Source organism: Erigeron canadensis, chromosome 4 (assembly GCF_010389155.1).
Source record: "Erigeron canadensis isolate Cc75 chromosome 4, C_canadensis_v1, whole genome shotgun sequence".
NCBI classification, from domain to species: domain Eukaryota; kingdom Viridiplantae; phylum Streptophyta; class Magnoliopsida; order Asterales; family Asteraceae; genus Erigeron; species Erigeron canadensis.
In genome coordinates, this window is record NC_057764.1 from 4413188 (window position 1) to 4429138 (window position 15951).

Here is a 15951-nt window from a genome sequence, read left to right on the forward strand (position 1 = left end):
CTTCTTCTTTAATATCACCATACAAGAAGGCACTCTTTACATCAAGCTGATACACCTTAATACCCTTATAACTAGCATATGCCAGAAATAATCGAATAGCTTCAAGTCTAGCTACAGGTGCAAATGTCTCATCGTAATCAAAACCTTCTTGTTGCTCAAATCCTCTAACCACCAATCGAGCCTTATTTCGAGTACTACACCTCTGTCATCGCGTTTACAACGAAAAACCCAACGCGTTGTTAAAGGAGATTCACCCGGAGGTAAGTCAACTAACTTCCATACCTCAAGCTTCCGAAACTGAGCCAATTCTTCTTGCATCGCCTCAACCCATGACGGTTCCTTAAGAGCCATTCCAACATTCTTAGGCTCAACCTGAGAGATAAAGCAGTAATACAAGTACCAAGTAATTGCCCCAGTATCCTTAACTTCAGCAAACATACACGACGGTTTCTTAGATTGATTCCTCGTGCGAACAGAGGCAGAAGCATCACCAATGATTTGCTTGACTGGATGATCCTTGTGGACTCTGGTTTGAGGAACCTTATCGACAGAAAGATCATCTCCCAAATTCGTCTGCACATGTTGCTCTGGAGTTTTGTAATCTGGAGTGTTAGGCTCCTCCTGAGTTTCACCTTCCGTGTCATCAGTATCATAGAAAGGAGAATCAGGTAGAGGTACATGCAAAGGATCAGTAGGAACTATAGGAGCAGGCTCTAAGGTTGAATCTGCTACTTTTGTCCCACTAGATTCTCCAGATTTAGAGGTAGGCTCAACTATTGGTGAGGAACCAGAAGAAGAACCAGAAACCGGTCCACCATCCAAAGGATCATGAAGAGTAACGACATCCTCCACTGTTGGAACACCTGCAAAAGAAACAGGACCACGAAAAGAAGTGAAGACACCGTCATAATCAAAATGATTAGCAGGACCAAGGTGTACAGCAGGTTTGTGACTGACAATTACAACATTTGTACCAAGATCTACTTTGCCAGTTTTCTGATTGTACACTCGCCTAATCGGTGTACTTGGAACATAGCCCGAAAAGAAACCCTCCTCAGATTTAGGTTCAAATTTCCCTTGAGGAAGAGTTTTAAGAAAAGTGCACGGAACACTGAAAGGCTCAACATTCTGTAAATTGGGCTTTTTGTTGTGCAATAGTTCATAACTAGTCTTCTTAAACCGTTTAACTGTCAAAACCCGATTCAGAATGTGACAAGCTGTATTCACTGCCTCTCCCCAGAAAGTAATAGGAAGCCCTGAATCAGCAAGCATCGTCCTGGCTGTCTCAATTAACGTCCTGTTCTTCCGTTCAGCCACTCCATTCTGTTGTGGCTCATATGGTGCACTGTACTGATGTTGAATTCCTTTGGTCAAGCAAAATACAGTAATAGTATTATTCTTGAACTCAGTACCATTGTCACTCCTGATTCTCTTAACTTTGACTCCATGGACATTTTCAACTTGCTTGACAAAATCCATAAATCGTTCGGCAGTCTCATCCTTGGTCTTCAAAAAAAATACCCATGAGTACCTCGAGTAATCATCAGTGATCACTAAACAGTAAGACATCCCTCCAATGCTTCGTTTGTTCACAGGACCAAAGAGATCCATATGAAGTAATTCGAATGGTTTGGAAATAGAGTTGAGTACTTTGGATTTATGCGGATTCTTATGTTGCTTTCCTTTCAAACACGGTACACACTTATCTTCCATCCCAAACTTCTTAACAGGCACACCGTCAACTAACCCAAGACTGATAAGTTCATTCATTTTCCGAAAGTTGATATGTCCCATTCTACGATGCCATAGGAGAGATTCAGACTCATTTGCCTTGCTCAACAAACAAAGGGGCTCCTTTGGATTATCAACACCTAAAATTAAACCATAGATGTCTCTCTTCCTAGGAGCTTTGAGCATAATCCATTCTTCTGGAATAACAAAACCCGGCTTCAAGATGTATGCCTCCTTTTCTGTGAAATGAACATTGTTGCCCTTATCACAGATCTGTGAGACACTCATTAGATTGTGAGTAAGTTGTTCCACATAATTAACTCTTTCTAGAGTTAGTTGTCCATTGACGACATCTCCTTGACCGGTGATGTTGCCGCCCTTGGAACCAGCAAAACTAACATATGACCCATTTATACCAGTATAATTGGACAAGAGCTTCTTGTCCCCTGTCATGTGCCTGGAGCATCCACTGTCAAGGTACCACAAATGAATAGGTTTCCTAGGAACTCCCTGCACATCAAATGAGAAATATTAGTTATCATTGGGGACCCAAACCTTCATAGGTTTGGGTCGTCCCTTCTCATCCTTGAGAATCAGTTCAGTCCAATATCCATTGCTAGAAGCCGTGGGTGTGACTTGATTCTCAACTTGTCTTCTTACTGGAGAAGACTTCTGACCGTTCGTTGGAGAAGGTCTTGGGGAATGAAGGCCAAAAGAAGGTCGAACACTTGAATGATTTCGGTCATAAAATAAATTACGACTTGAAGGTGTGTGTGACCGACTTGAACTCCCACTGGGGGTAGTGAATCTTTGTCCCATAGGGGAAGAACCTTTTGGTGAAGAGTCACGTCGTTGAGGGATAGTAAACAGTTTTGAAGAAGATTGAACTTTAGTTTCATAAACCTGTTTATCATTACCCAACCCCCTTTTACCTTCCGAGGTGGTAACCTTTGAAGGAGAACCTGATCTCCGAGGTCGATTAGGACATACACTGTAAACATGACCTTTTTCATGACAAGTAAAGCAAGAGAGGACCTTAGGTTGTTTCTTTGTATCTACCTTATTATTGGTACTTACAGATACACTATTGTCCACTGATTTACTTGTTTTACTAGGATCCTTATGGTCTCGTTTGGTCGGTGATGTCCTAGACTTACTTGGGGACTTCTTTCGAGCAGGCATTAAGATATGCTTCAAAGCCTTAGTTGCTTCGACATTAACAACTAATTCATCTTCAGATTGACTATTCCTAGACTGCTTAGGTAAAGGAGTTTGACGCAACTGACTTAATCGCTTCATATCCTTAATATCAACATCCCAGACTTTATCAATCCTCTTAGGGTCAATTAATGATAACGGGAATTCTAACTCAGTGTAGACCCTACTACTCTTACGAAGTGTAAAGTGAGTAATACTGTCTTTTTGACCATAAGAAGTGGACGAATCTAGGACGACACCTTTCAATTTCTCTTCCTTGGTAGGTTGAGAAGAAACTCCTTTAGACACTGTTGTCTCCTCAGTCAAAGTAGGCTTAGGAGACGAGTCTTGAGATTTACCAACATCAACACTAGGTTGAAGTAGGACTTCCGGGATATTAGGTTCTACAGGAGTATAATTATTGTTGAAAGGAGGAGGCATGCTATTGTAAGAAACCTTAGCAGAGTCAGAACTCTTAGATGGAGAGTCCCCAAATTTTTGCATATGCATCAAAAGCTCATCATGTCTAGCTGAATCAACCTTAGCTTGTAAGTCCACTATTTCTATTCTAGCATCAGCCAGTTCTTTCTCAATAGTAGAACACTTCTTAGCTAATAATGCATAAGCTTCACCACCTACTCTTTCTACAGCCACAGCATGTTTAACTTTGTCTTTCATAGCATTAATGTCAGACTCTAAAGATTTAATCCTATCCTTTAAAAATCTTTCTCTTTCAGTGACAGTTAAATCTTTTTAATCAATTTATCTCTTTCTTCATGAGCAGCATTAACAACAGATTCTAAATGCTTAATTCGTTCATTCTTTTGTTCAATTTCATCAAACATTCGATTAACAATTTGGCAAACATGAACAATAGTACGAAGAGAATAAGATACCTGTTGATCTGCTTCTTTGCAGTCTGCCATGTACGCAACAAAGTCATCCACACTCATGCCTGCTGGAATTTCATACTCTTTCATCTGCTCTTCAATCGTCTTTTCAACCTTTTCAGTAGCAGAATCGTCTTTGTTCTCAGCAGCGTTCACCTCTCCAGAATCTTTCGTATCAGCAACCTCAACCTCTTCATCCGACTCAGAATCAGTGTCATATACCTGAGTAGAAGATTCCAAGTTCGAGCTTTGAGCATTTTCATACAGATGCTCATCACTGTGGTAAACTGAGGTGTCCAAGAAATCCTCAACAGAATCTTCTATTTGAGCCATATCATCAACTATTTCTGCCAAATAAGAATTATTAGTCTCATCCTGTGGAAGATTCCAGACATAAGAACCATCAGGTTGAGCAGCTACGATAGCCTTGTCATTGCTATTTCCAGTAGTATCTTCAGTCAACAAGAGAGCTCTACTTGCATTCTGATTAAAAGGACGATTACCACCTCTATCTTGACGGGTAGGGGTAATGTTGACATCTCTCTTTGGTCGTTGACATTCTTTGGCAAAATGTCCAAAGCCATCGCAATTATAGCACTTAACCTTTGACTTGTCAAAGCCCTGAGTACCCCCAATAAGCTGTCGACCTGTTCGCTGCATAAACCTTTGCACTCTCCTAGTGATCATCGCCAAATTCCATTTCAGATCCATTTCTTCAACATCATCTGGATCTATTTGGTCATAATCTTCATCAATGAGTGCTGGATCCGTGATCCTCCCAGCAACAAAAGCTTCATGTGCAGCACACATTGCAGCAAAGACATTCATCCTTCCCTCAGCAGATTTCATATCCATAGGCATAGACTTGTAACCAGCAGAAGTAGATGAAATGTTACCAAACGACATATTTCCAGGCTTGGCATTCTCATTTGTCTTTCGAGCCTTGAAACCAGCATCAGAAGCCATGAAACCTGCAGAATCATCTCCATCCATAACACAATTAGGACCTTCTTTCGTGCCAGAAGAACCAACTCCAGAAAAGAATGCATTAATATCAGCTGTAGGATTCTTCATAGTGGCATAATAAAGAGATGGATCTTGTGTGAAATTGTCTTGGAGATCCTTTGCCTTATCCTTCATTTCTCTGTTTCTTAATGTGGATATAACACCATCTATACGAAGAGATGCATAATCAGCTCTTTCTTGCAATCCATGACGAAATTCTTTATAAGCTTTCGGCAGACCATCCAAGAATTTATCCACTATCTCAGTAGGAGTATACTTAAGATCAAAATAGGCTAACTCAGCAAGAAGATGTTGAAATCTCAAGATAAGATCCTCAACTAGTTCGTTCTTGGTAGCATTAAAGCAATCAAATTGTTTCTTAAGCATCTTAACTCGATTTTGCTTCAATAATGGATCACCTTCACAGTGAGCTTCAATAGCATCGAACAGTTGCTTTGAAGTCTTGTACTCCTGTTTAGGAAACAAGTGCACTAATTCTTGAGGAATGCACATTCTAAGAGTAGAAAGAGCCTTAACTTCAACAGCATACAAGGATTTTTCTTCACCTTTTAATTCTCCTACTTTGTAATTAGTTGTAACACCGTTTATAGTAAGAGTTGGCCATTCATATCCTTCAGTGATCATAATCCACATATTCAAATCTTCTCGTTGAATATAATCTTCAAATCGACCTCTCCACGCCCAGAAGTTAGCCAATGAAACTAACTTCGGTGGAGAATTAGTACGTCCAACGAGATGATCATGATAGACAAGAGAATTCAGGTATTGAGCAACAGCAGTGTTGGTTGACGAGGAAGCCATTTCGGAATTTTTTGCACTGAACGAAGATAGATCTTAAATTCGTTTGAATGAGAGAAACGAAGATAGGATTAACTTCGTTTGCAGGAGGAAACGAAGATAGAATTATCTTCGTTTGAAGGAAAGAACGAAGATAAAGCAAAATCCGTAAGGTGAGAGTAACGAAGATAACTTGAAATTCGTTTGAAGGAACTTAACGAAAATAAAGCTAAAAACGTTGGAAGAACTCGAAACGAAGATGAGGTTAATTTCGTTTGCTAAATTGGTTTGAGAAAACGAAGTTAGCGACAGTAAGGGTGTCGGGAGGTTGATTTTCAGAGAAAAGAATCAAACAAAACGATCTCAAACCTTCGATAAGAAATCGATTGGCTCTGATACCACTTGTAAGTCCCTCGATAGCTATAGATCGCTCTCGAGATCGTCTATGATTATGTCGTGAGTGCGGAATCCTCACGAGATAACTAGTTTGATTAGTAAACTGGTATATCGCTAATTATCAAGTAAATAATCAGCCGTATTGTGCTATCTTCGTTTCTATAAGCTATAGAACGAACTTAGGTGTCTGGAGTACTTGTATGTCGAACGTATGTATTATCTTAGGGTATTCGTTCGTATATATATGTTTCAGGTCGAACTGGGCTTGCTGGGCTTTGTTCTTACGAACTTAGCTGCCAGCCCATCTAACGAAGTTAATCTTCGTTTGTACCAAACGAAGTTTATCTTCGTTTGCCTCTAACGAAGATATACCTTATCTTCGTTAGATGTAATACTTGGTTATATTCTAAGTGTTTCATCTTAAGGAATCCTAACACATATTATGTTTGTACTTGTATATCACACAACAAACATCATACATAACACATATATATATATACAACTCCAAAACATGTAATCGATCATTACCAAAACATAAAGTCCATAATCTATCAATTACATATATAGATACGACATAAATTAACATAATGTCTCAATCTAAACAACATATTAAATCTAAGTTGCTGTTGTCACATCAACGTGCATCAACAGGGAGGAGTTCCCTCTTCTGTTTAAGAAAGAAAAGAATAAAAAATGTCGTGTAAGTGAGAAATTTTGCCAAGCCTCGAATTGTTTTACAGGTTTTATGGAAGCGGATAAAGCGGGGCTGCAAGGAACAGAGTTAGACGAGTGGCAAAGGCTTAGAAACAGTTTGATTAATCTACAACCTACTGGTAGATCAGATCAGTGGGAATGGATTGGCGGCAACGAAAACTCTTTCTCAGTTAAGGCGGTTAGAGCTTTTCTCAGGTGTGATAAAGATAATAGTAATCGCTTTGTTTTCAAATGGTCCAAATGGATCCCCAAAAAATGCAACTTATTAATGTGGACAATTGCATTGGATCGGATCCCGACCCTAACGGCTCTTTGGAAAAGGAACTGTGTGTCATGTGGCTTATGTAATCAAGAGGATGAATCTACTGAGCACTTGTTTTGCTCTTGTGTGGTTTCTATGGTGGTGTGGAACCACATAAGTCAATGGTGCGGGCTGCCCCCGGTATTCTTCTTTGATGTTAAGGACCTGTTCATAATCCAAGATCACCCTGGGATTAGTAAAGAGAAAAGATCGGTTGTCAAAGGTATAATTTTTGTGACTTGTTGGTGCTTGTGGCGTACGCGCAACGAGAGGAGATTTAATGGAGGAGTCATCAACACAATGAAGATTTTCAAAGATATAAGGACTTTAAGTTTTCTTTGGTATAGAGTTAGGAAGAAGAAACTATCCCTTAAATGGGATGAGTGGTGCAATTTTGTAATTACATAGGTGTCTGTATTATTTGGCCACACTGCCAATTTGGTAGTGTTTGGCATATGTGAATAAAAGTTAAGTTTAAAAAAAAAAGTAATGTGGGTATGGTTGACTTTGTTCACTGCATCATAAGTCGTGTCATGAGATGATATAGTTTGTAACCATTTTGAACTATAATATTGTTGTCACGTATTGAAGTTCGGGGTTGGAGATGCCGGACTTGAAAAAGATGATGTAGTCCGGTGTTATAGATACCGACTTTCCTAGTTTTCCAAAATTTTATGAGTAAAATTCTAGAAACACCATTAGCTTTGAAAATGTTCCTAGCCGTACAAATTTTTCTAATATCATCGATCAATATATCATTCTTAAACCTTCATATCTTATCAATGTTATTCAAATCAATTTTCAAAATATCTTAGCTACTACTAGTAATTGATATACAATTTTTACTAAAAAGGTTTCTAATTTCTAGATTTTTTTGTATTTAAGCCATTTATAAAAGTTATTGAAAACAATTTTAGAATTTTTGTATTGTTAATGAAAAATGGAAGATGGGTCAAGATTAGGTCGTTCTTCATGTTATCAGCTTCTAATTTATCTTATGGATTCTAACAAGAATCTTTGTCATTTTCCACCTACCAATCCTGCCCTTCTTACCATTCTTTAAGTTGGTTTCTTTCCTTTTCTTTCTATTTTTTTTAGTGATAATGATGATGAATTTGATAGTTAATAATGTATAGTTTTTTATTTATAAATTATGAAATCCCAAATTTATTTCATAAAGAAAATTATTATAAATTATTAACTATCAATTCATCATCGTTATCATTGGAAAAAATTAGAAAGAAGAAGAAATTAAAAAACCAACTTGAAAAATGATAAGAAGGTTAGGACTGGCAGGTGTGAGATGACAAAAATTCTTGTCAAAATCCATAAAATCAATTAGAAGCTGATTAAATGAAGAACGAACGTTATCTTGATCCACCTTCAATTTTTCATTAACAATACAAAAACTCCAAGAATTTTTTTAAATGAAACATGGGTTACGACTTCTATGATCCCGTCAAAAACATGGGTTGCTCGATATGCTAAATTCTTTAAAAGGAAGTTAGCTCAAGAGAATAGTGAGAGGGTTGTAGAACTTGATGAAATTCAAGTGGAAGATGTGTCACCTTCTGAAGCTCCTAGCAATCATCAACTTGGGGGGGGGGGGAATATTCAATGTGATGAACCTCAAGTCGATGATAATGAAGAAGCGATTCCACTTCGTAGGTCCGAAAGGACAAGACGTCCTACTGACTGATTATGTCTGATGGTAAAAGAAAACGTTTTAGGAGATCCCGATGAGCCTCCGAGTTTCAAAGTTGCATTATCAGATCTTGAATCTGACAAATGGCTTGAAGCTATGAAGGTGGAAATGAAATCCATGAAAGACAATCAAGTCTGGAGCTTGGTTGATCTTCCACAAAATGCTCAAACTGTTGGGTGTAAGTAGATCTTCAAGAAGAAGACGGACATGGATGGAAATGTACACACCTATAAAGCTCATCTCGTGGCGAAAGGTTACACTCAACGTTTCGGTGTTGATTATGATGAAACCATTTCTCTGGTTGCGGACATTAGAGCTATTAGGATTCTCTTAGCCATAGCTGCGTACTATGATTTTGAGATATGACAAATGGATGTTAAGGCTACATTCTTGAATGGTTACTTGGATGAATAAGTCTATATGGATCAACCTGAAGGTTTTATTGATCCAAAACATCCCAAAAAAGTATACAAGCTTCAAAAGTCCATTTATGGACTAAAGCAAGCATCAAGAAGTTGGAACAAACGGTTTGATGAAGAAATCAAAAAGTTTGATTTCGTATAAAATCCCGATGAGCCATGTGTATATCGCAAAGCTAGTGGGAGTAATGTTACTTTCCTTGTCTTATATGTTGATAACATATTGATCATAGGAAAACACATTCCAATGTTGCAAGATGATTAAATCCCATCTTGGAAAGTGTTTTGCCATGAAAGATTTAGGAGAAGCGGCATTTATTCTTGGAATCAAGATCTACCGAGATAGATCAAAGCGGTTGTTTAGATTAAGTCAAAGTGATTATATTGATAAGGATCTTCAAGCGTTTCAAGATTGAGAATTCTGAGCGTGGTTTCATTCCCATGCAAGAAAGACTTAACTTATCTAGCAAGAACGGTGCTTCTACACCTAATGAGGTAGAGCGTAGGCGAAAAATCCCTCATGCTTCAGCTGTGGGATCTATTATGTATGCGATAAGATGCACTAGACCTGATATTGCATTCACGCAAAATATAGTTAGCCACTATCAGCAAAATCAGGGAAAGGATCATTGAATTGTTGTAAAGAACATTCTTAAGTACATGTATGCTACTAAAGAATTATTCTTGGTGTATGGTTGAAATCCCGATCAAAAATTCAAATGGTAATAGAATTTGTGATGTTGGATTTCAGAACTGATAAAGATGTTTCAAATATCAGTCAGGATACGTCTTCATTATTTAAATGAAGACACGGTGGAATTCTATGAGCTAAAAACCGCAGATGCCATGTCTGCAACAGAGTCTGAGTACATTGTCGCCTCAGAAGCAGCAATGGAAGCAGTCTTGACGTGATCCACTTAAGTGACCTACCCACTGATATGTACTGTGATAATACTGGTGCATTAATCATTGCCAACGAGCCCGGATCTCAGAAAGGTGCCAGACATTATGCTAGTAGATATCACTATGTTCATGAGCAGATCGAACTAGGAGAGATCAAATTACTCAAAGTTCACATAGATTTTAACTTAGCTGATCATTTCACAAAAGCTTTGTCTTGGCCCAAGCTTGAAAGGCATGCCGAGGGCATAGGACTTAAATTAGCTAGTTACTTCATGTAAATCTGTTGTTTCGGTATTTAGATAAGGGATGTTAAACAATTTATATTTTTCATAATGAAATAAAGTACTTGATATGTTTGATTTCATTTAATATTAATTGTATCCTATATTTGCATGTTTAATCCTTGAATATTTTTAAATATTCTAAATTATCCATTATCGATTAATTATATGGGAATATAATTAAAGTAAGACAAATCTGAGTGATTGGTTGTATTCTGTGAATATATAATGGTCGGTCCCACCAAACTCAAATGGTATAATATAATGCATATCGGACTACCCCACTAACAAATTTATCACTTTATGGATCGGCGTCATTAAGTGAAATTCATAAATGGTTACTTTATTGATCCTTTGACTTGAGATACAAGCATGTCAGCATGTATGAATTACACTTACTTGATATAGTTCTAACTCTCCTGAATAAGGGAGTACATAAAGGGCTATTTTCAGAAAGTGTAGTCAATACAGGATTTGTTCTTTCAACTAATAAGTTGAAGAATGATACCACTAGGCCCCTCATTGGGACTATCTAAGATGTTTACATGGCCATGTCCAAATAAATCCAGATGTGTCTTGATTATATTTGGTAATCTTAAGTAGTGATGAAATGAGAAACAAAATCGTTAAATCATGAAATGACATTGATCCGCATTCATGTTTAACATGGTATCTGAACAAAGGGATAATAAATGCCTCAACCATTTAAATATATACTTAAATATTTCTGGGAGCATTGGCGTGTTGCTAGACGCTAACCAATGTTATTACCTTCATTTATTACGAGCTCAAGTGGGAGCTGTTAATATATGATCACGTAAAATGAACGTATGACCGGAAATGATTTAAGCTTACGGGGTCACACGAAATGACACGGTAACTCTATATTATTAATTTATATATTAAAGTAATATATTAATTAGTTTGATCACTAAATGATTAATTTAAATAAGTTAAAGGGTTAATTGTATTTAATTAATCAAAAGAAGGTTAAATGTGAAATAAGGAAATTAGAGTTGGACTCTAATTCCTTGTATAGGGGGCCGAAAATTCTCAAGGCTTTTTGCCTTGAGATTACTTGGTCACCAAGATTAAAACCCTATGAATTAATCCTATAAATATGGGCTTAAGTCTAAGGGTTTTATTCATTCAATTCACACACAAAATTTCCTTCTTTTCTCTCTCTTGGGTTCGGCCGAAATCCCCTCTCCAAGGGATTTTCGGTTTTCGACTTTTAGGTAAAATAAACAAAGGGTTGTTTAGTTTGTGATCAAGGTACTAGCATACGATATACGGGGTGTCTAGTGTGCAAACGTAGAGGGATTTATTTCAAATCCTTATAAAGTTCTTCACTTTATTATCTACATTAAGAGGTAATCTTAATCCTATTTCAAGGTTATTTATTTGATTACATGGTTTTATTTGCTTTCGTTGCGTACTCGTGTTTAATAATATTTGTTATATCTATAATACCTTATAAAGGAAACTGGGTTTCTCCCCTTTACTTAATTAACAACCTGATAAGACAAAAATACCCTTAAATAACCTTCCTTGCTAGGCACCTTCTCATGTGATATACCAACTATGTCCTTCAACTATTTTCATCTCTAAAAAAGTACTCTCACCGCCACCACCGGACCGTCTTCCCCACCACCGCCGCTGCATTGCGCAGGTACCATGCTCGTATTCCTAACATAGACTCTGTTCATGACCACATCTAAAAACACAAATGAACCAAAAATAAGGTCCAAGTGCATAGTTTGTTAAAATACGTGGGATTGATTATTTACCAATGAATAGTTTTTGACTTGAAAATTTTAAAGATTATAAAACAATGAATAACCCTGCTCCCCCTTTCATGAACAAACGCCCTTTCCTTTTCTTTTTTTTAAAAAAAAAACTCATTGGTTCGACCCTACTGGACTTACAATTTACAAAACATCGTAACTATAGATAAGAGATTTGATAAAAGCTTAGATAAAACTAAATTTCTAGAATTATGATTGTATAACTAACAATAATACCGAATATTATTTATACTCCATATGTTTATGGAAGTATTAGTCATAATTCATTTAATATAATGTTTATAAAATTCGGGCTATTACATAATCTCTCATATTTTGTCTTTGTCGAGATTGCGCATTATTGTTGTTTTTGTTATTACATACATCGCTGCTTAAAATGAATATACAAAAAAATAAGCTCATTGGATCTTTCGGAAGTACATTTTTTGCTTCTACCTGTACTTTTGGGAGCCAAGCTTCTCAATTTCTCCCAACTTATCTTGGGCTTCCTATGTTGTATGCAAAATTCTAAAAGATATTATTTAATTGGAAGTCAGATTTCTTCTTCTTTTGATGTGAAACTTTACCATCATGAAAACTTTACCAAATATTATAGTACCTTTTAGAGACCAACACGAAGTGCTAATTAACGAGACTGACAGTCAGAGGTGCAAGAAAAAACCGATTAACCGAACCGAACTGATTTGTAATCGGTAACCGAAATCGGTTAGTAACCGAAATAGTAAAAATCGATTATAGGTTACCAGAAACCGTAGGTTATCAACCTGATTACTCTTTCAAAACCAAAACCAATTATTAACCGGTTAACCTATAACCGGTTAATTTTCCAAATAATAACCGGTTAATCACATATTATATATATCTATATATATATATATATATCAATACCAGTCATATTATATACATACATACACTGATATATAACCGGAAAGATCGCACCATCAGATGATTTCGTAAGCTTTCAATATATCTATACTAAATATAGATTAACTCTTATTTCATCCGATCCAACATCAATTTTTTGTTGTTTTTGAGATTTGGGATGATGAAGTTTGTTGTGTTTAGAAAATGATGTTTATTTGGAATACAGATTTTTTTGCAATATGGGTTTGTCGCTTAGGCTTTGGAATATGTTTAAAAAAACCGAATAGGTTAACGGGTATCGGTTAACCGGTTATTATTAATCGAAATCGATTAGATAGGTACCAGTTTTAAAATCTAAAAACCGGTTATTAACCGGTACAAGTTAACCGTAATCGGTTATTAGTGTTTCAAAAAATAACGGAAACCGGTTATTAAAATTATTAACCGAAATCGGTTAACCGCTTCATGCACCTCTAATGCCAGTTCTTGTGTTGGGCTTGGAGAAAGACTAGCTGAGATGGGCCAAGTGTTGGAGCTAGATATATAGGAGTTAATCATAAAGATCGATGTAAGTCGAAACTAGAAGTAGAAATTTAAGTAGTTTCTCAAATCACTTATAAAGTAGTAAAAGTAAAACAAAAATCACAAAATTGTCATTGTAACCTTGAATGTACTATCCAAGGCTATATTTGTATATGAGAAAAAAAAAAAATTTTATTATGGTCTCAAAATGAAGATTTTTTGATCCAGAAATCAAAATGATAAAAGTAACCAAAACAACGAGGGAAGCATAAATACTAAATACACTAAAAAAAAAGCTAGATTAGATTTATAGGAATAACCAAAATTTAGACTAATATGCCAAATGTGTTCCTTACAAAATCAAACTCCATTACATTTCAAATCATCGATCGGGTTCATCATTTCAACTTAACAAATTATAATCGATCGATCAAATACAAAAGAAGAAAAAACAAATATATTATATGTAGCATATATATATTATATGCACCCTAGCTAGCTACATCAACCTGTAAAAAGACCCACTGTGGTTATGCAACATTTCAAAGGATTTGCCACATGAGCAACTCAACCGGATGCTGGTACTCCCGTCGTTCTGTCTTTTGAACCTCACGCTTTCCTCTTTAACGTCGCCTTGCTCCACGATTTCCTATACAAATTAATCCATACATTTTGATCAATGACAGATCGATATACGCTTTGGTTATTTCGAACAAAACCCTTTTAACTATGCAGATCAAACAAGTAGCTACAAAAATGGCCAAATTGTTATCAAACGTTATTTAAGACTTTATAACTCTTTTATCTTACTTTACATAATTGTTGATAGGACTAACTATTTATCAGAAATTAAATGGAAAGATTTGGGCAAAAGTTATTTATTAAATTTAATTAGGCGTTTTTTCAAAAAATAGTTTGATTCGTTATTTAGCATGCATAAAAAAATTTGTATTTTCCATATTAAAAGTTCACCCCTGATTTTAATGGTAAATATACAAACAATTTATACACTTTAAGGGTTGTATTTAGCAAACCCATGTATATATAATATACATACCTGAGAAGAGTTAATGTTAAGAGTAGAATCTTTAGTAGTAGTAGTGAGTTGAGATTCACATTCAGTCTTAAATTCCAAACACTTGTTTTCCATCTCTTTCACCATTTCTTCCATCTTCTTCATTCTCTATTTATATATATTTCCAAAAACAAATATTAAAAAAAAAACAGATCATATAATTGTAAAATAATTAAGTTGCAAAGATAAAGAAATATATATATAAATTCAAGAACGTTATATAATTAACCAATTATTAACATACGCAGTAATTAATTAACAGACCTTGATACGGGGACTCATCTCTTGATGAGATGGGTCCAAATTACACACGGTTTTTACTCCGGTAAGCGGCGGCTTCTTGGACGACGTCGTTTTCTTCTTCTTTTTCGTCCGTTGTTGTTGATAATCATCAATAAGAGGGCCGCCAGTTGAAATACCGGAATCATCATCAGATAATAATGTAGTCATGTGATCAATCGGGTTTCTTTTTCCAGTAGAGGTTTTTTCTTGATAATTAGTGATCATATCGGATTGATAATTTCCGCTTTTCGGAATGGTGGCAAATGCTTCCCGGAGTTTAAAGATTGCGTGGGAAAGAGAGGCGGCAGCAACAACAACTTGTTGGTGTTGTTGTTCTGAATCTTGAGTGGTGGTGCAGGAAACGACGTCGTTGGAAATGGATGAGGTTATTGGAGATTTGTTGTGATCATGATCAGGGTGGTTTCCTGGTGGTGGCAAGAAGCCACGTGTTTTATCTTGATTGGTGGTGGTTGTGGTTGTCATTTTTTGGGGTGTTTGAAAATTAGTTGATACTCTGGTATTATGTTAATAGAGGAGTTTTTTTTTCCAATCAAATTATGGTGAGAATTCCGTTGATGATGATGTACATATATTATTACGTTAAGCCTTGAAATTTACAAAATAGCCCTTGTAAAAGTTTTACTGTTACCGAATTAGTCCTTCTGAATCTGAATGTAAATCATACAGTATTATTTAAGCTCTTTTTTCAATTTAATTTACATCTTACAACAGAAAACAAAAATTATCTCTATCTACGCGGCATGTACAACAAAAATCGAGTTCGAACCCGAATATGAAACATAACCCTAAAGTGGTCAACAACCGGGTTTAACCAAACCCGGCGGGTTGTAACCAGTGTGGGTTTTCTGTTTTTTTTTTATAAGATTATAACCGGGTTGAAATCGGGTCAGGTTCGGTTTTTGGTCAAAAGAACCCAAAAAAACCGGTCAATGTTTTGACCCAAAACCAGGTTCAAACCGGATGGGTTGGGTCAAACCCGGTTTTGGCCGCATTGACGAAAACCCGTTTCAGCTCCGGGTCGGGTCAAACCCGGTTTTGC

General features: G+C 36.3%; 1 protein-coding gene across 1 annotated transcript; it reads right to left on the minus strand.

Moving 5' to 3' along the window:
* Positions 1-13840: 13840 nt before the first annotated feature.
* On the minus strand, positions 13841-15443 carry LOC122597784. Its single transcript, XM_043770353.1, has 3 exons — positions 14874-15443; positions 14592-14717; positions 13841-14183 (listed from the first exon to the last, which is right to left on the minus strand). Exons 1-3 carry the CDS (start codon positions 15372-15374, stop codon positions 14034-14036), a joined length of 777 nt encoding a protein of 258 aa, XP_043626288.1. The 5' UTR covers positions 15375-15443; the 3' UTR covers positions 13841-14033.
* Between the last annotated feature and the right edge of the window lie 508 nt (positions 15444-15951).

Bases quoted from the DNA above. Each gene is read 5' to 3' on its own strand.
- LOC122597784 (XM_043770353.1), bottom strand. From the start codon at position 15,374: ATGACAACCACAACCACCACCAATCAAGATAAAACACGTGGCTTCTTG. The intron at 14,718-14,873 runs GTCTGTTAATTA...ATATATAAATAG, and splicing joins AGATGAGTCCCCGTATCAAG to AGAATGAAGAAGATGGAAGA. The intron at 14,184-14,591 runs GTATGTATATTA...TAATTTGTATAG, and splicing joins TTAACATTAACTCTTCTCAG to GAAATCGTGGAGCAAGGCGA.